Source organism: Panthera pardus, unplaced genomic scaffold (genome assembly GCF_024362965.1).
Source record: "Panthera pardus isolate Hobbes unplaced genomic scaffold, ASM2436296v1 HiC_scaffold_3, whole genome shotgun sequence".
Classification (NCBI taxonomy): Eukaryota; Metazoa; Chordata; class Mammalia; order Carnivora; family Felidae; genus Panthera; species Panthera pardus.
Window position 1 is genome coordinate 6,635,080 of NW_026526876.1, and position 21,153 is coordinate 6,656,232.

General features: G+C 45.4%; 1 protein-coding gene across 2 annotated transcripts in view; it reads right to left on the reverse strand.

Moving 5' to 3' along the window:
- Positions 1–10,011: 10,011 nt before the first annotated feature.
- The window catches only part of MAP2K4 (mitogen-activated protein kinase kinase 4), a 134,330-nt gene continuing 123,188 nt past the window's right edge, over positions 10,012–21,153 (reverse strand). For both annotated transcript variants that reach the window (XM_053893182.1, XM_053893183.1), the window contains 2 exons: positions 14,439–14,484; positions 10,012–12,716 (listed from right to left, as the gene is read on the reverse strand). In XM_053893182.1, the coding sequence (XP_053749157.1) occupies positions 12,603–12,716; positions 14,439–14,484 (160 nt within the window). In that variant the 3' untranslated portion in view covers positions 10,012–12,602. The remainder of the gene's footprint in view (positions 12,717–14,438; positions 14,485–21,153) is intronic.

Sequence of the window (21,153 nt, forward strand, 5' to 3'; positions counted from 1 at the left end):
GCTGATGGTGGCTGACATCATCATGGGAGCAGCGGAGGTGGTAAGAAGTGATGGGATTCGGGGTCTGGCTGGAAGGCAGGGCCAGCGTCTTTGTTGATGCATGTGGACCAGGAGAGACAGAGAGGGATGAAGGGCAACTCAAAGTTTTAGCTGAATAAACTGAGACACGGAGCCATGCTTCACCAAAATAAGAAAGTCTGCTGGAGAAACATGTATGGGAGGAGATAAGAAGCTCAGGTTTAAATGACAGGAGATACCTCGCAGGCTTCCAAGTGGAAATGTTGTATAAGAAGTCAGGTGGATGAGGGGCGCCTGGGGGGCTCAGCCGGTGAAGCGTCCGACTGCCACTCAGGTCATGATCTCACAGTTTGTGAGTTCGAGCCCCGCGTCGGGCTCTGTGCTGACAGCTCAGAGCCTGGAGCCTGCTTCCAATTCTGTGTCTCCCCCCTCTCTGCACCGCCCCCCCTCCCCCATGCTCATGCTCTGTCTCTCTCTGTCTCTCAATAATAAATAAATATTCAAAAAATTTAAAAAAGAAAAAGACTGCAGTCTTCAGATTGCCTGCTATTTGCATGACTGTGAGCAAATTGTTCCTTCTCTCAGAGCCTCTGCACAAATGCAAAAAGGAGGGAGTGAACCAGATGCACTTTAACTCCCCCTCTCTGTCAGAAACAAAAATCCTAACCGTTCCTGAGAACTGTTTTGGTTTTTGGCTATATGGCTCCCCCAAGTGGTCAATGGGGTGAACGCAGCTCGCAGGTCAGGTCGCGATTACTGAGCCTACGCGTGTACTGATCATTCACCTACGGGTCGGACAGCGTGGATACCATTTTAGATGCATTATCTCATTAAATCCTCACCAGAACATTACGAGGCAATTACTGTGTTTATCCCCATGTCACAGAGGAGGAAACTGGGACACCGGGTTCAAGACTGCAGCAGAAAGTGTCGATGCAGGGTTCACACCCGGGCAGTCTTAAGTGTGCAGTCTAACTCCCGACCATTGTACCCATCGGGATACGTCACTGTCCAGGGGTAAGAATGGATGAACAGCCAAGACCGGAAGAGCTTTCTCAGTGTTGGCACGTCACTGGGAGAGGTTATGAATGTCCGTGCACCTGCGTGTGGAAAAAGTTGAAGAACCCGCCCACCCCGGCTCCCCACCTCGGGTCAGAAAGGATTTCAGCAGCCGGCGGAGGCCCCTGTGGAACCCAGAGCCTCGCCCTCACGTTATCAGACACCTAACACAGGCCTCTTGTATCCAGCAGAACTGGAAAGAGTATTAGAAAGTGCATTGAAATTACCTTACTCTGGTTTGCTTGCTTCTGGGTGGTTCCGGAACATGCTTTTGATTTGAGGTTCAATTAAGTGACCGAGATCGAGCAACCAGAAAGTGGCTGGGCCTGGGGAAACCCAGGTCTTCTGGACCCACATCCCATTCTTTGTCTTCTCTCACATACAGTTGTTTAAAGATCGGTTTCTTTATTTTAGTAAAATTCACTCCTGTGGATGCACACTTCTCTGAGTTTTGACAAGGCACAGTCGTGCCTTCCAAATTTCAACTCCTTTCCCCGATGCACCTGCTCTCCAGAGTCCACAGGGAGCTAGCTGCCTCTCGTGTTGTCTGGAGTCTTGGCTGTCGTCGGAGGGAGAGGGGATGAGCTGGAGAATGAGCCCTGCACCTTGGCCAGTAGCCTTCCAGGTGGTGGCGATATTTTGAAAAGAACGACCGATTTGCTCGTTAGCTGGGCTTAGGGTATAAGGAGGCGAGATGGTGCCCCCCGCCCCCGGCCCCAAAGCAGGTAGCGTATTGATCCTGGCAGGGCCCCCAAGGACGGGCTCAGACGCTGGCCCTGCAGGTTGCGTGGGGCTGTGGCAGCTCTGGGGCCTTCAGGACGGGGTGCCAGGTGAATTTCACTCTACACCCCCGGCCTCTAGGCCACAGATTTCTCTTCCCGTTGTAAGAGGAGCACTGGGTTTCCGTGTGGACATTCTCCACCTCGAAGGTCCCGCCCCTTGGACTTTGACTTGCCCATGACGTGCACAGCATGCTTTTGCTAACTCGGGGACGCTCGTTCCTGTGTTCCGTTCAGCCAAGCATTGGGTGAACCCCACTGCCACCTGCTTCCTCATCTCAGTGTCTCCCCGCCCACAGTCCTGGGAAAGAACAAATGATGGGTCCGCTCATCGTTTTATACCAGGCCCTGTTGTGGGCTAGCCTAGGGTTGCGTTGATCTTGCCGGATCCAAGAAACCGTGGGAGACAGTGGAAGGCGGGGCCGCGGTCACCTCTGCTGCTGTCTGAACGCAGGGCACCCGGACTGCTAGTCTAGCCTAAGCAGAACCGCCAAGGCGCTCCCCCTACTCCTTCTGTGTTCCTGTTCTCTCGTATCTTTTTTCAAATTTGTTGTGAAATATTTTACACAGACAAGCACATATAAAAGATACATGTGCGGTTGAAAGAACAGAGCAAACGCCAACGACCCCACCATAACCCGGCTTGAGGAACTGATCGTTCATATCATCTGAGAGGTATTGGCCCGTCTCTGACGGTGTCTCCCAACCTCTTCGCCCAGAGAAAATCAGTATCCTGTGTTTTGAATCGATCATTCTTTTGGTTTGCCTAAGAGGTCTCCCGCCTCTGGATGTATTCTTAAAATAGGGTTTCCTCCGTTTTGTCTGGTTTTGAGCTTTATATAAATGGATTCACAGGTGATACGACCTTCTGTGATCTGCTTCATAGAGTTAAAGTTACACTTTATCAACATCCTCACTTTCAAGTCTTTATAATAACTCTTTTATCATACACAGATGTATGGTAAAAGATTACACACAGCTGTAGCAATCTGTATCTATGGATGCCTAGTTATACATCGGCTACTGGTGGGCATTTGAGTGTTTCTGGGTTCTGTAACTACAGGCAATATAGACATTCTTACATGTTTTTCCTGCTGCACGCTGGAATGCTTCTCTGGAATGCAAGCTTAGGGGGGCACGGCTAGATTGCAAGTTAACATCACACTCGAATGATTAGATTATGGCGATTCCCCCCCCCCCATATTTACATCCATTTGTACTCCCAAAAATAGTGTATGCGAATTCTCAGAGGACTTCATACCCACCAACGCTTGGTTTTGTCCCTCTTTTTCAAAGCTTCTAAGCCTACTGAGTGTGAAAACGTTGTCTCACTGTGGGTTTAATCTACCATGCCCCAACACCAAGAAGGTCAAGCTTCTTATCGTATGTTGACAGTCTCCTGTTAAAACACCTGCTGATGTCTTTCCCCATTTTTTTATCGGGTTGGTTCTATTTTTCTGATTGAATCACGGGACTTTTTTATACACTGTGGATGCCCCGAGTCATGAAGATACTATCTTTCATGGTTTTTGAAAGCCTTAAAATTCTACAGTCTGTTGATATTCTAGATCCATCTAGAACTGATGTTTGTGTACAAATGTAAAATTAGGGCTCTCATTTCACTTTTTCTTTTTCATCTTAAAGACCTATTGCCCTAGAGCCACAATGTCACCGTTCTCCCCAGGGATTGCCCACACTGTGAAAGTCAAATTTTAGGTATATGCATGAGTGGGGTCTCTAGTTAGTTCGTCAAGAAATGATATGCAGAATGACCCCCTCTTACTCTATTCTCTGGAAGATGTGGCATGGTTTTGAATTCTCTGTTCCATAAATGTTTGGGGAAACCACCGCTAAAACCAGGCATCCAGTACGGTGTGGTTTTAAGGATTTTCAAACTGTGTTTCACTGACTTTAATGGATACACCACAAATGACTGGTCCAGGTACAGCCAAAGCTTCCTACTCAGTCCTAATGTAATTTCCACCTTTTCCTTCTTTATACGGTAATCTTGCCAAGGACTTACCCCTTCATTGCCCTTTTCGAAGACATAAATTTTGTCTTTCCTGATCCTCTCTACCACATTCTGTCTTTGGGTCCTCGCACATTCGTTTCTGCTCCTAATTCTGTTTTCCTTCGATTTACTCTGCGTTAAGCAAACAAAAGTCAGCATAAATATAAAAGATCTGAACAATAAAGTGAGCAATCTTGATCTGATACATCTAGAGAATTCCACATTCGATACAGAAAATAGATGTATACTATATATATATGTATATATATATGTGTGTGTGTATATATATACATACACACACACATATATATATACACATAGAGGGAGAGGGAGAGAGAGGGAGAGAAAAGTGTGACATTAAAATGCAAACCACTTACTGGCTCTAAAAAAATATCCAATTTCAAATAAATGCCACATATGTCACCATCTCTAACTGCAGTGTCAATGAATGACAAGTTAATAACGAAAAGATATTTGGAAATTTTTAAAATATGATGTAAAAGCACTCTTTGAGCCAAATGAGAAATCATCATGAAAATTGTAAAGAAAACCTAAAACAGAGTAATAATGAAACCTCTCTGTACTAAAATGTATGGGACTCATCAGCGGTGGTTCTTAGAGGGAAGTGCATAGCCTAACATGCTTACATTAAAAAGAATAAAGTCTCAAAATTCTTGAGTCTGACATCCATGTGGAAAAGTGAGAGAAATAACATTATAAACCTAGAAGTACAAGGTAAGAGGTAACCAAAATAAGAGCAGAAACAAATAGCAAAGAAAGCCAAAAAGCGATTTTCAAAATAATTAACTCAGTGGGGCACCTGGTGGCTCAGTCGGTTAAGCGTCTGGCTTCAGCTCAGGTCATGATCTCGCGGTTCGGTTTGTGAGTTTGAGCCCCGCATCGGGCTCTGTGCTGACGGCTCGGAGCCTGGAGCCTGCTAGGGATTCTGTGTCTCCCTCTCTCTCTGCCCCTCCCCTGCTCACGCTCTGTCTCTCTCTCTCAAAAATAAATAAACATTAAAAAATTTTTTTAAACAAAACAAAATAATTAACTCAGCAGACAAACCTCTGGAAAGACTTATCAAAAAAAAAAAAAAGACGAGAAGAGCATCATGAAGGCAAAGAGGGAGTCAATAAAGCAGAGGTTAAAAAGGGAAAGGACAGTGTTAGTAATCAGACACCAACCAATGTAGCAATATAGATAACATAGGAAAATCAACTTCCAGGAAATGACACAAAAAAGAAGTCTTCCAAGTATATAAATCATCCTCTAAAGAAACTGACACCGTGATTAAAAATCTTCTCACAAAGAAAACATCAAGCCAAGACAGGTTTACCGGCAAAGATCTGAAAAGCTTTCGAAGGAATAAAAATTGGGGCGATCTCTTCCAGACAAGAGAAAAGAAACTCCAATTCATTCTATAAGGCAAATGTAACCTGATATAAAAAAAAGAAAAAGAAAAAGAAAAAGAAAAAATAAGTCTTACAAGAAAGGAAAATTATAGGATCATATCACTCAGGATTATGGATCTGAGAATCTTAAACACCACCAAGCTGTGTTTATCCTAGTAACTAATGAAGGGTTTACAGGATGGCTGAATATTAGGGAAACGTAAGCACAATCCCCACATGAAAAGATTAATGAGGAGGATTGCTAAGCGTGTCTACTGCAACATCCTCTCAGAGACAGAAGCCATGGGTACTTTCTTAGTGATAGTACCTGCCTGCTTCTGTCTACACAGTGCCTAAACTTTGGATACTCACCATTGGCTGTGCGGTCAACTGAATCTATGTTGGCTTCTCTGTTTTTAGCAGAAATATGCCACAGATATATAAACCCAATTTTTCGCATGGCTCTGGGAAAATATCATCAAGTCTCGAGAGAATGAAACGCTGTGTTCCACAAGTGTGAAAAAACTGGGATTGAAAGGCTTTTTTAACAGAAGAGTACAGACGCTGTAGGACAGGTACGAGGACTCTTCTCACTGGGCCATAAGGATGACTAGACTGACTTCAGATAACTCACAACCAAGGAAGGAAAGAGATAACCATAACTGAACATGATTAATGCTACACGGAGATATCGAGAGAGAGAGAGAGAGAGAGAGAGAGAGAGAGAAGTGAAGCTCAGAGGACAGAATTGGGAAGGCTTCTGAGAGGGTGTATGATTTAATTCAGGTCTTTAATTCAGAGTAGGTAGGTGCTTTCAAAAGCAGGAAAAAAAAAGAGTTCTGGACAGAAGGAACCAGCTTAGACAACAAGAAAGTACTGAAAAGCACAGGAGGTTTGGTGAACCATGAAAGTTTGTGAATGGCACAACAGATCTCTAAGGCAATCTGTCACCCAAGCCAGAAAACAACGTTCGTCCAGGCCCCCTCCCCTACCTCCTTCTTTACCGCACACATCTCATGAGGAGCCCATGGAGCTAATTCCACCCCCTACATTATCTCTTAAATCCTCTCCACCTCCAATTCCACTATTTTACCTTCCCCAACTTTTGCCTAGAATATTGTTTCTTAATCGGCCTTCAAACCTCCCCATTTCCAGCCTACATAGTCACTGAAATGATTTTCCAAAAGCACAGTCTGAGAGATGGAGACAGAAGCCAAAGCAGGCTCCAAGCTCTGAGCTGTCAGCACAGAGCCTGATGTGGGGCTCGAACTCATGAACCGTGAGATCACGACCTTGCCTAAAATCCCCTATGGTTCTCCAGCATGTAAGAGAAAAAGTTCATCCTTGGCATGTGCAATTTCATGTACGATTATGACCCTGCCCATCTTTTCACACTGGTGCCCTTCTCCTGACTTTTCCAGACTCCTCACTGGCTCTGAGATAGTGGGCAGATTACTAGCCACAGTGAGTCCGTTTCTTAATCTTTAACACGGAGATAATAGTTTCTACCCACGTGTTGAGGATTAAATAAAGCTATACATGGAAACACACATAAGCCCGGCCTTCATCCTGCATATCCCCAGGACTTATTCAAGAATTTTAAACAGAAGAATGACACAATTCAATCAGCACTTTACAAAGGCTGGGGCACCTGGGGGGCCTAGTCAGTTAAGCATCCGACTTCGGCTCAGGTCATGATCTCGCAGTTCATGAGTTCGAGCCATGTGTCGTGATCTGTGCTGACAGCTCAGAGCCCGGAGCCAGCTTCAGATTCTGTGTCTCCCTCTCTCTGCCCCTCCCTGGCTCTCGCTCTCTCTCAAATATAAATAAACATTTAAAAAAGAAAAGGAAAAAAAAAAGAGAGGTGAAGGGCAGTCATGGGGATAGATTGAAGGGGAACAAGCCCAGAGGTGAGGAAGACGGACTAGGAGGCAGAAACCCACAGTGAGAAATGAATGTGTCACATTGTCAATCAGAGTAGAGAGAAACAAAAGAAACTGGAGAAAATTACGGGATCCAACCAAAAGCACCTGGCTCCTACCCAGAAGAAGAAGGTGAAGAGAAAGAGGTCCCCAGAAGGCAAGTCTCACAGAAAGGCCTTGACATATTCAGGAACAGAAGCTGATTCTAGCCAGTGCTTATGCTTTCTCTGCCCTCGGTTGAAACAACTCTCCACGCTTTGGACTTGGGTTGACCTTACAGAAACGGGCAGATGTGTTGGGACCCGGTCTTGCAAACAAAGAACTGAAGCTGCGAAATACCACCTGGGATCAAAAGCGAGCAGGAAGCGTGATGCTTCTAACCACACGCTGAAGGCATTTTTTCCAAAGAAATAAAAAATGTTCTCATCCATGGCTCCACAGACTGGAGTCAACGTAGAGTTCGTAAGATAGGAAGCAATTATGTGCATGTAACAAATCCTGGCTTAAAACATTTTTTTAGCCATCTTATGCACACACCTTCTTATCTGTTACGTTGTGGAATAGGAAACACATGGTTTCTCCAGAAGACTCTCAACAAAGCATCAAGAGACAGAGATGGTCTGCCTCTGCCCAGGCACTGCCTTACAAAAGCTACCAAGTTCTTGAAGACTGGTACCCGGCGTGTGGGACTATCTACCTCACAGACTTGCATTCGCATTGAATCTGTGCAGAAAAGCTAGGAAAAACCAGAAGTCCTGTTTTCCAGTGCTTCAGCAAATCAAAGGCTGATAGAAATCTGATTCCTTATACCTTATCCTTACTCAGTTGTGACTTCACACTATGCTCTACAGATTGATAATTTCAGATGGCAGGGTCACATTTTACATCTAAGAAGTAGAATACACTTTGGCAGATCCTCAGGAAAAGAACAAAACAAAAATAAAAACGCTAACGCAGACGTTGCGTTACCTTGTAATGATTTCAAGGTTTGAGACGAGAATTCTTGGATATTCGTTTATCGGAAAGATTTCCTGGATACTCGTTTATCTGAAAGAAATACATCAATTTAGTCCGTAGCAAATTCCCAGAAGGTACATGGAGGCTGGTGGTTCAGACTAACGGTATTCCTTACGCGCGCACTCTCACACCAGCTTTCCATCACATGTGCGTGTCTTAAGAGTGCACCCTAAGAAGTGAGTCGCTCGTGCTATTGGATTTTCCCTCGGCCGACTTCATGAGGTATTTTAAGGAGTTGACAAGTTCAAGACCAACAGTTCTTAGGTTCTCCATCCCTCACACCCCGAGTAATAGGTACAGATGCCATGCATGTGACTGGTGCACCCAGCCCTGGTCGAGAGCTGGAGACCGAAGTCACCTCTGGACCTCTGAGACAAGGTGGCCAGTGTTCCAGGACGCTTCCAAGCCCTTCTGGGTCCCGTTTCTATCCTCCCGCAGCTAAGACACATGGAGGGAACCAGTAAGCGAAAAGGCACTTTAATACTAACTAAAAGCCATCACAATTTCCTCTCCTGCCAAGTCCCCATTACCAACGGCTGCCACACGATGTCATCATGCTGATAGGGATATGAAGGCCTCTGTCCTGAATCCCGGGGGTGCTACACCTGACGCTGCCTTTGTATTGGCCACTAAGCCCCACTGGGCACCCCCCTCCAGAACCTCTGAGGTCAACTCATCCCCAAGACAAAGAAGCTGGCCTTGGTCAAGTTTATGAACAGAGTTACCCCAGCTGGAGTTCCCTCTCCCTCTCAACTCCGGCCTGCTTCTTGGGTGACAGTTTTTTGTTTTCTTAATTAAGGTAGCATTTCCTACAGTACACGTCACAGACGTGGATTTGAGTCTCAGCTCCCCTCCCTGCTGCTACCGGAGCCACAAGTTTACTTCTCTCAGCCTTGTTTTTGCTTTCACTTTCCTCTCTTCTATCTAAGACGAGACACTACAAACTGACTTTGGAAGGCTACAGTCAGGATCAAAGGAGATGAACACATACAGGAGAGGCAGGTTGCTCACAGTCTATTTCCCATGACATTGTCTTGCACGGCTAGGGTCTGGAAGCTCCGCGGGGTATTCTTTCCCCTGGCAGCAAAGGCGTAGCTGGGGAGGCTATCTACGGCCATTGCCTGGAGAACGTTTGATACTCACCTACCACAGCTGGTTCCAGAACGATACCTCCTGCAGCTCAGATCAGGTTAGGAAACAGGCACAGGGGAAGAGTGAGGCGCTGAATCTGCATATGATCAATGAGTCAGGATTTGGCCAATAGCCGAGAGGTGCTAATGTAACAGATACATTCAGCGCTGGAGCTTTGAAGTTCTTCCCTCCCCCACTTTCCAGGCTCCCACGGCTTTCTGCTCAGCAACATCTATCCTCCCGCCCATAAACCTCTCAGGTCTGACCTCCACAGGCCTTTGGCCCACAAACCTCCTCCCCACCCTTCTCTCTAAAGTAGCGGTGACCGCAATCTGAGCTGGTATCCGGTGCTCACCCAGCAGCGACGGCACCAGTGTGAGGCAGGCTGGGTTCTTACGAGCTGTGTACCTCCACCGTGACACAGGTTGAAGAACGGTACCCTTTTCCTTTAGCATCGAGAAAGCCAGGGCAGGTGAGGGCAACCAACAAAGGAGCAAACTGGAAAAAGAGACTGCATCACACCCACTCAACAGGTGCTTCACGAATACCTCTGTGGTTTCAAGAAGAGTGAGCAGAGAGAGAGAGAGAGAGGGAGAGAGAGAGAGAGCAACCACAAGAAGGGAGGAGGGGAAAAAAAAAAAGGAGCCATAAACACTTCCAGAAGAAGGGAATTTGTCCCAATGTGAAATGCACAGATAATTTAATGGAATTTACTTGATTTTTCCCCTCTCAGGGTCTGACTTCAGAAAATCAAATTACAAAGTCATCATCACAGCCTAGATTTATTACAACTGACCTGCAGGCAAAGGGTAGAACTATTACATAAACACTTCGATTCCATGTATATATCTTAAATAGAGGAGGAATTCAAACAAGAATACAGGATAAAATATTCCAAAGCTCCAAGAAGCAATTATGTTACTGAGCTCCATTTTTACAGACAAATAAGGCAATATCCCTGCACATTAGCTTTTTGATAATTTTTATACATTTTTTTCTATGGTACAAGAGAAAAATAACCAGAGCTCACAATGTACAGTCCTTACACTATTTTCACAGTTTGTGAACACTATACACCCTTTTGTTTTAATAAAGATACATTGTAATAAACTCCTTGCCCTTAAGTTTATAGTTTATAATAATCTATGATTAATACACTAAAATTGCCTTTTTATGTGGTTGTCCATACAACAGAACGGTCAGATTAGCTCCTGGACAGTCAGAATTGCTTTGATCTCCATGTGTCTAATGGCAAAGTGACCCTACGCTGAGCCAGACGGGAAGTTGACAGCAGAGAAACAGATTCCTCTTGAGTCGCCGGGGGCAACGGAGGATGATGGCTTGGTGCGGTCGAAGGAAGACGTGCAACGACGCCTCCGTTCAGAACACTGGGAAGTCTAAGGTTTGGGGAGCCAGGGCGGGGGGAGAAAAACAAGGAGACTGGGCAGGCGGACCAAAGTGAGAAATCATTTCTGAATTCTGAAAATGGACAGGGACGTAACCTTAAACAGCACCGTCTCCCCTCTATCATTCTATACCGTTTGCGACGGCCACCCTGGGAGGAGACACGTCGACACCTGCCACCGCCTGGTTCCTGGATGGCACTGTGTGCCTCTCGGCCCATGGCCGTTTCCTACCCAGTGTGCCTGAGCCAGTCCCAAGGGCTGCTTAACTGTTACACGGAACCCAACGCTCGGTGCCGGGGAGGCCTGAGCGAAGCCTAGGGAAGACCCGGCTAAGGGGTAAGTGAGGCAGCATAGCAAAAGAGAGCAGATTCTAGGGGTGGTTTTGGGCTTTGGGGTTTTGTGGGTTTTTGGTTGTTGTTGTTGTTGTCTTTTTTTTTTTTTTTTTTTTTTTGTAGAATTCCAATTCCAAGAAACGACAGTGACCTGTGCCAGAGACTCTCATGGGTGACGAGCTTCTCTAAAGACTGCCATTACAGACCCTCATCTGGTCAAATGTGTCTCTAGAAGATGCTTCCTCATCACCTACCACATCAGTGGGGCCCCACGCTCCTCAGCCTTTTACACGTTAGAGTGCAGGAGGGATTTGGGGCTAAATATCCCGGATGATTAAAAATGGTTTTGATATGGAGGGGTGGGGGGTAAAAGGCAAAATATTGGACTGAGCAAAAGTCAGTTAGCGGCAACAGACCACATGGGCAGGGGGAGGGATCCAGAAACCGAAGATGTGGGCCAGTGCGGGCAGACGACTGAGGTTTGGTCTCGTGCTGCCTATAAGCAATCTCTACGTCATCAGTCAAGGCACATCGCTTCTATAGCTACTTCTCCCTGTGAGTGAGTTATGATGGCTAAAGTATCAGGCTTGGGACCCAGGGGAAATACAGGGTGCTGTAAGTTGTTCCAGATCGGATGCTAGAATTGGAAACACCCGTAAACTTGGCCCTCAGCACGTTTTTCTTCTTTCAGTCCTGGTGGTTTGTGGCAGACGGAACATCAAGTTGGCAGGACACCGAACTTTGAGAAAGAAAATTCTTAGGGGCAGCACCTTCTGTGACAAGTGGCAGACTCCTGAGTCTTCCCGATGAAGAGAAGGACTAGTCAAGGAGAAAAGAACACGTTCTGTCCTGTCTCCGTATTTCAGGGTTCACCTCTTTGAACGCAACACGGTTTTTGGTAAAGAGAAACTCGTTCTAATTTAACGTGATATTTCAAACAGGAAATTTGGCTGAGCACATCGATCCCCGAACATCGACCGTGACGGTGAAGCAACAGAGTATCAAATCAGTAAATCTATTGCACTTGGTGAAGAGAGAAAATTAAAATTCCTCCTTTGTCTCCCAGCTCCAGAAGGCAATGCGTCTCGTTGGCTGTGCAAACCCTTCTCGCTCAAGCCCGAGTCTCTGTGTCCAGACGTCGTACATCCATCACCGTGCGCTCCCAGTTTCTGGAAGTCTGACAAAACACCATTCCAGTAGCTGCGTCTCCAGGTTTTGAGTCTAGAAATGAAGTTAAGATGTGATCTGATCACAGTCAATAAATTGATCGTACGGGCTTCCACATGTCACGGACACGTCCGTCACAAAAGAGCAGGGTGAGGTCTCTCTGACCAGCACGAACACTGTGTGATCAATCGGGTATCACGGGGATGCACGTCTAGGTGACAGGAGCATACAGACAGGATGGAAACGAACACCAATCTCACTGCACGTGGTGTCTGGGCAAGCAATAAAAACACTGTGATACGGGATGAAAATTCTTTACGTCTTGCCTCCTCTCAGCCCTTTCTCCTAGAGTCTGACGCAGCAGCGAGATCAGTCGACGTACATGGGGGAGCTGGGAGTGGCTGGCATTTGATCCAGGATTTTACAAACGTAGCATGCGACCTCTACGGTACGTTCTTCATACATCAAAATAAAGGGATGTTTCTGCAAGAAAAAACAAAAGATGATCAGAGTTCGTAGGGCAGCCCACACTGAGCTTTTCCCAATTTCGATACAGCACGGGACGGAAGGCTCCCACCACATAATGGCTGTGAAATACGGTCACGCCCGTTCCGAGAGACGGGTTAGCGGGTGTGGGCGAGCCCGATCTGGAAGAGCCATCCTGGCAGTGAGGTCAGGAGGCTTCTCTGCACACCGGGGAGGATTTGCTAGGCAGACAGCAGGAGAGCTGTTCCTCAGCCCCAAACACAGCTGGAGACCCTGCCACCGTCTGAGAGCCAGGAAGAGCCACATGAGTATGGGTTGCCATTCCCCGTGGGACACACGCATAAGCTTCAACCTCCCATATCCCCCATGTGCAGAAGGATCTTAGAGAAGAGGCTGTCTCAGTGCTCCAGACCCTGCTCTGAAAGAGGCTCGACAGAATCCCATCCTGTGAACTTCTGCCCCCGTCCCCTCCGAAGCCACCAGCCCCGTATCTGCGTCACAAGCCCACCCCTTCACACGTCATCTCTACCAGTGTTTTTCTTTCACGGCTTCTCTAAGTACGTGGGCTGGGTATCTTCGGAGCCCCTGCTGGCACCGACCAGAAGTTTGACCTAACACCCTGGACAGCTAGGCAAGGGGGTCTTTGCTTCAGCTACCACCACATTATTGATTAGGTCACAGCATTTTGTTCACTGCCAGGACCGGAGCCATTCCAGTGCTGCTTAAAACAACCAAGTCCCAGGGATGGGTGAGCTTTTGAAGAAATGGGAATTTGCTGGATGATGTAAATTTGCATTGAGAGAGTTTGATACAGAATAATTTTGAATAATTTTGTAGGGGCAGCTTGGTGGCTCAGTCGGTTGAGCGTCCGACTTCGGCTCAGGTCATGAGCTCATGGTTTGTGGGTTCAAGCCCCGCGTTGGGCTCTGTGCTGACAGCTGAGTCTGGAGCCTGCTTCGGATTCTGTGTCTCCCTCTCTCTGCCCCTCCCCTGCTCACGTTCTGTCTCTCTCTGTCTCAAAAATAAATAAAACATTAAAAAATTTTTTTTAAATTACTTAAAAAAAAATAATAACTTTGTTATACACACACACAGGCCACGCAGTGGAAGGTGGCTCCTGAAATGAATGTTAAAATTCTGGGGGGTAATTTTTATGACATGTCAAGGCCAAAATTTTCCATGAGAATCTAGCCAAAAATTAGGAGGAAAATGTAACTTCAAATTTTCTCTTTCCGAATACTGGTTTCAAACATTATTAAAAAAAAAAAAAAAACACTCAATGGTGGGGTGGGGGGGTGGCGGTGGGGGTACCTGGGTAGTGGAATTGGTTACGCATCCGACTCCTGATTTTGGCTCAGGTCATGATCTGGCATTTGTGAGTTCGAGCCCGGCGTCAGGCTCCATGCTGACAATGGGGAGCCTGCTTAGGATTCTCACTCTCTCTCTCTGTCTCTCTGTCTCTCTGTCTCTCTCTCCCTCTCTCTCCCTCTGTCTGCCCCTCCCCTGCTTATACTCTCTCTCAAAAATAAACATTAGAAAAAATAAAATTATTAAAAACATAATAATAAAATACTCAATTAGGTCAGGCTATTTGTTGAGAACACAGGAGACCATTACTTGCTTAGAGAATGAGCATGCTAAGAGCATTTGGGCAAGGAAATAACTAAAATTCCCAAGGTCTCATACAAATAACTAAAATTCCCAAGGTCTCATACTTACCAGAAGTTCTTTATACTTTGGCCTTTTGGATTCATCCTTCGTAAGGCTAAAATAACAGAAAAATACCATTATTAAAACGGAAACACAGTTACCCAAGGGCTTTTCTTTTCACAAGTGAAGTATCACAAAAAATCAGTTTTTTTCCTTCAGATACAAAAGGAACAAAGAGAACAACCTGCCAGATGTACGTACACACACACACACACACACACACACACACACACTGAAACAATTTATAATCTAAGGATTTGTCCTCAGGATATTCAGTGTAGAAGCATTAGTGGAAAACAAGAAACAAGTTAACTACTGATTACAGATTACAGCACAGCTGCGAATACTACGAATAAATGTACGAATGTGTGTATAAAATCGTGTGTATGCACGTGTTTTCTAAATACATACATGAGTATTTATACTGACACCACCTAAGAGAAACCAGAAGTCTGGGAAGTAAACTATATATAAATTTTACCAATTTATCCTTAGATTTTTTTTTTTTTTTTTTTTTTAATTTTTGCGCTCTGTATTTCAATCCTGTGTCCTTTGGTCCAAACGTGGAGAGCACCACCGCCTTACTAAGGACTATATTGATATAATAAAACACTCTGCCCTGATATTTTTGCCTTGAATCCTACCTTGTCTAATTAATGTGGCCAGAAGTATTTTCATGCTGTTTATATTTACCATATTGGTCTGGGACGATGTATCTTAATCACCCCTCTCCTCCAATCTCAATTAAATTCTTTTTTTTTTTTTTAACTCGCAAAAGATAATTAATACTGACAACATAGTTCATCTATTTCTTTTTTCTAATTAATTGATTTTTATTTATTTTGAGAAAGAGACAGAGAGCAAGGGAGGGGCTAGAGAGGGAATCCCAAGCAGGCTCCGCACCATCAGCATGGAGGCTGACGTGGGCTTTGAACCCATGAACCGTGAGATCATAACCTGAGCTGAAACTAAGAGTCAGGCCTTTAACCGACTGAGCCCCCTCACCTGTTTCCAAACTCAGTGCTGTTTTCTATATTCCATACCTTCTGGGCGGGATGTGGTGCTGTGCTATGGCGACTATACCTACACCGAGTTCCAGTATGAAGGGATTCTCCTGGCAGACAACCCACAGTGGCCAGCCTCTTCAGGATGACCTTGGCTGAAGAGACCCACCTTAGCCTCCCTGGGGCAGCCTGAGCTCATGACTGCTGCACAGAGGGGCAGGGAAATCAAGACCCTCATGCACGTGAGGCCAACCTGGAGGCCAACCTGCACGTGAGGCACGTGAGGACCCCTGGAGGGTCATCCCAGTGGTACGTCTTGCCTGTGGAGGTCTTTGTTAAGATCGCACTGTAGGCCAACCTCCCTCTGCTCCTCTAGCTTTTGATGGCAAGGTCACTGCCATCTCATCCGCTTCCCACACACTGATCTCTGCCTCAAAAGCCTGGCTTCTGGGACTCCTGGGTGGTCTCAGTTGGTTAAGCATCTGACCTCGGCTCAGGTCACGATCTCACGGTTCGTGGGTTTGAGCCCCACATCGGGCTCTGGAGGACAGTGCAGAGAACTGCTTGGGATCCTCTCTCTCCGTCTCTCTCTACTCCTCCCCAAGTCACGCTTTTTCTCACTTTCAAAATAAATAAACTTAAAAAAAAAGAGTGAGAGAGAAAAGCCTGCCTTCCAGGGAACCAACCTGCAACACCCTTCTCCTGGGTTCACTCTCCTTCTGGGCCAAGTATATCTTTTCAAGCAATCTATGAATGGTAAACTCTTAACTCTTTCCATTCCTGGAAAAATCTGTATTTCCTCCTTATTTTGAATTATAATGGAGTGCCGACGTATAAAGCTTTAGGACAAGGCTAACAATTCTTTTTCCTCCGTGGAAAGAAGGAGCTATGGCTCGTTTCCTGGCAATTACTGTGGCTCATCGCCAAGTTCGCTGTCGGTCTAATTGATTACACCTTCCCAGACAGTCTACATTCCTGCTAACTTCTACATTACTGTTCTCCACTCGTCCTTCAGGGCATTTAGACACACACTGAGATACCTTTGTGTATCCCACACGGCACAGAGACTCTGACTCCAAGCTGAGAACATCAACTCTCAAATGCTTCGCCACATGATCTCCAATACTGCTTCTCCAACTTCCAGAATTATGTTCTGTCATGTTCGCTACATCTATCTTACCAGTTCCCCTTCTGTTCCCCCTCGTGCTCAACCACTCTTTCACGCAGTTGAATCTGTGTCGTGTTGGGAAATCCCTGTGGCCTATCTGCCAACTTCCCCAACTCTATCCCCAGTTGTTTCCGGCCTAGAGTACATCAACTCTGCGGTCTTTTGTATCGACGGCTAAGTTTTTTTCATTTCTGAATCTCTGCATCAGTTTTCATAGCCAACTGTTTATCATTTCTGTTTCACTTCTTTCTCAGCTTTCTAAAAATTTTTTTAAGGCTTATTTATTTTTGAGAGAGAGAGAGAGAGAGAGAGTGAGAGAGAGGCAGAGCGCAAGCAGGGGAGGGGCAGAGAGAGAGGGAGACACAGAATCCGAAGCGGGCTCCAGGCTCCAAGCCGTCAGCACAGAGCCCGACGCGGGGCTCGAACTCAGGAACCGCAAGATCATGACCTGAGCCAAAGGCGGATGCTTAACTGACTGAGCCCCTCAGGAGCCCCACTTCTTTCTCAGTTTTCATCGAACTTACACCCTCATTTCCTCGGACAGCCTAAATATACTTGTTTTATTTTGAACTGTATTTTGGACTAGTCCATAAGCTCAGCTTGATTTAAAGTAAATTCATGTTTTGTTTTATTAGTTGATTTTTTTTTTTTTTAGCATCAGACTCCATGTATTTTGGAATTCTGGCTTGCACGGTGCACACGCTTATGCATGCATTTGTTTCGCAAATCTCAGAGTGCCTAGCCGGTACTACAAACCGAAGCAGGAGCTAGAGCTAGATAGAGCCATTTCACCACTACTGCTCCTTTTTGGGTCCACCGCTACAGAACAAGGTCCCCTAACGGCTCTTCGAAGTTCCAGCCCCCTGCTGATATTAGGATTATTATAGATCCAGTCCTCTGGTTACACGAACAGCATCTATGCCCTTGCCATTCTGTGTCCCTGCAGCATGCGGTGGCCCAGGCAGTGACTGACATGGGCATGTTTTCACTCCCCAGATCCTGATTTCTAGGCAGAGCCCAATTCCTGTGGATCCCTGTCCAGAAAAGAGCACTTGTCGACCTCTGATCGTGCAGGAAGTGATGTCCTGGGCAGAGCAAGGCCAAGGCTTCAGACCTCCAGAGCATTTCCATCACATTGGTCATCCACACAGATGTTTACTTCGTAAAGCTGCCACAATCTTAGGTTTTTGATTTTTCGATGTCAACTGCTGTAGCAAAAAGCTGCACCAACGTATAAACTCATGATGCCATCTGAGTAGAAACGTTTAACCAAATTCTTACTAACACTGACGATCTTCTGTTTCAGAATTACTACTGCCATTAGTTTGGTCCCACTTACCACGTGAAACCCAACTAGTTAAACCCCGCGCATCCAATAAGGTTTAGTCACTTGTCAAATTAACGTCAATGAAATAAAATTTTAAAATTTATCTCCTTGGCCACACTTGGAGTGCTATGGCCACCACAGTGGACAGGGCAGGTTACAAAACTTTCCCATCCTTCCAAAAGTTCTGCTGACAGCTTCAGACCCACTTTTCAGTTTACTCATCTCTCTTCAATCACACCTAATCTGTTTATTCCAGCCACTGAATTTTTAATGTATGCTTTTTACCTCTGGACGTTCCCTTTTGTTCTTCATAGATTCGTGTTCCTTGCTTTTATTTCCGAGCTTCTTCATTTTTCTTTAAATGTATGAAAAGACTTCTTCTAATTGTCCTAATATCTGAAGTCGTGGGATCTATCCCTGCTATCAGTTGTTTCTACTAATTCTCGTTCCTTGTGCTTGGGAGTGAGTGTTGGAATTTCTTCTGAACTCACACTGCATTCGACTTTTTCTTGGGGAATTCTGGGGCCCTGGCTTGAAGGATCTGGTCTTGCTTCTGCCGAACAACCAGTCTTTCTGATCAGTAGCCTCTTGGAATCCTTACCTCCGATAATTTATTGAAGTCACTTTTTCTTCGCCTGAAGTACAGTTGACACACACTGTTACGTTAGTTTCAGGCGTAGGACACAGCGATTCAACAAGTCTGTGCGTCAGGCTGTGCTCCCGCTGGTCACCATGCGACGCCATTGCAACGTCACTGACCACGTTCCCCACGCTGTGCCTTTTATCCTCATGACTTACTCATCGCACAACTGGAAGCCTGGCCCTCCTTCCCCCCTCCACCCCTTTCACTCCTCCCCTACCCTCCTCCCCTCTGGCGACCATCAATTCTCAGTTTTCCCAGGTCTGTTTCTGCTGTTTGTTTATTCATTTGTTTAGTTTTTTTGGATCCCACGCATAAGTGAAATCATGGCATCTTTCTCTGATTCCTTTCGTTTAGCATAATATCCTCTAGCTCCATCCATGTGGTAACAAATGACAAGATTTTCTTTTTTTATGGCTGAGTAATATTTCATTACACTCAGGCATGCGCACACCCACCCTACCCCACATCTTTATCTGTTCAACCATGGATGGACACAGGCTGCTTCCTTATCTTGGCTATTATAAAAAAATGCTGTAGTAAACACAGTGGTGCATACATTATTTCTGAATTCGTGTTTTCATTTTCTTTGGCTAAATACCCAGTAATAGAACCACTGGATTGTATGATGTTTCTACTTTTAATTTTTTGAAGACCATCTATACTGTTTTCCACATGGCTGCACCAATTTGCATTCCCACCAACACTGCGTGAGGGTTCCTTTCTCTCCACCCCCTTGCCAACACTTGATATTTCTAGTCTTTTTAATTCTAGCCATTCTGACAGGTATGAGGTGATACCTCATCGTGGTTTTGATTTGCATTTCCCTGACAGTGAGTGACACTGGACTTCTTTTCATGTGTCTGTTAGCCATCTGGATGTCTTCTTTGGAAACATGTCTATGCAGGTCCTCTGCCCATTTTTTAATGGTATTATTTACAGTTTTTTGGTGTTGAGTTGTACGAGTTCTTTACATATTTTGGATATTAACGCCTTACTGGAGATCTTACCTCCCGTAATTTCTGATTCCACGTAGTTTTAGAACTCTGTGGACTCCATGGCGTTGTTCTAATGCTGCTACATTTTAAAAGATACCAGGAAACGTTTAACCAGTATTTTAGTAGTTTTGGTGCAATTACTGTCCTGGATCGAATGTACCCTAATAATCTAAAGTGGTCTCATCCATCGTAACACTCGTCAGGTACTGCTCTATGTCTTTCTACACTGGTGTGAACATTAATGTGTGCCTGCGTTTTCAACAAAAGCTTGTCAAGTTTTCTCTCTGAATGCAAAAAACAACAACAAAATCTTACAACATCCCTAGATGGATTTTTTTTCCCCACCCTTCCGAGTTAATTTGGTCTGGTACTTTAATTTAAGGACTCAAGGTTTTCTTCAAGTAAAGATAATTTTTATTTTAATTCTCTCTCTACTATAATCAGTTTGGCAGAAAAACAGTTCTAGGGGAGTACTGAGAAATGTGGCCAGGGCCATAAACCAGGTCCAGGTCATAATGGGTTTTGAGGGGCCCCTGGGTGGCTCAGTCAGTTAAGCGTCCAACTCTTGATCTTGGCTCAGATCATGATCTCACGGTTCGTGAGTATGGGCCCCTCATCAGGCTCTGTGCTGACAGCTCGAACCCTACTTGGAATTCTCTCTTTCCCTCCCCCTCTCTCTTCCCCTCCCCAACTCATGCTCTCGCTTGCCCTCTCTCTCTCTCTCTCTCTCTCTCTCCTTCCCTCAAAATAAATAAACAACAACAACAAAAAGTTTTTTTTAAATAATAATGTGTTTTGAAAGCCATGTTAATTTAGTCTTTATTTTAAGGGCCAGGGTAAGCCTCTAGACCAGTACTCTCTAATCTTTTATTCATTACTGCCCTACCTTCCTGTGAAATTTCAATTCCGCCAATCTGCAGACATTCTGTAGCAGCCCTTTGGAGGGGTGCAGACCATTACGCTATCCAAGAGGTTTTCCTCTCCAGAATAAATTTCTGCCCCCTTAGGGGTGATAGCACGCTGTTAAAAATGCATGCTCTAGGCAGTTTTAAACAAAAAGTAACATGATCAGATGTACAGCAATAAAAATACAATTCTGACAAAAAGGAGAATGGTTTGGCACAAAACGGCACCGGATTACGAGGAAACCAATCAGAAACCTGAATGATCCAGGTTAGCGAGGACAGAAAATGCCCAGGAACAGTGGAAGGAAGGATGCACAAATGCAGAGAGCTGATAGGAGCAGGTCATAAAAACAGGTGTACTTCAACTATGGCCCCTGATGATCTGGAATGAGATGGAACCATGGACCTACTCAGGGAAAACAATGGGACACTGATGTCTATAACCATTATCTACAGGGGAGAACTGGCAATGAGAGACACAGAAATTTAAAAAAATATACAAGTACTACACACAGATGCAACAAAACCAGTCAAGAGATCAAGGGACTAGGCGCCTGGGTGGCTCTATCAGTTGAGCGTCTGACTCTTGATTTCAGCTCAGGTCATGATCCCAGGGTCGTAGGATCAAGCTCCACATCAAACTCTGAGCTGATAGGGTGGAGCCTGCTTGGGATTCTCTCTC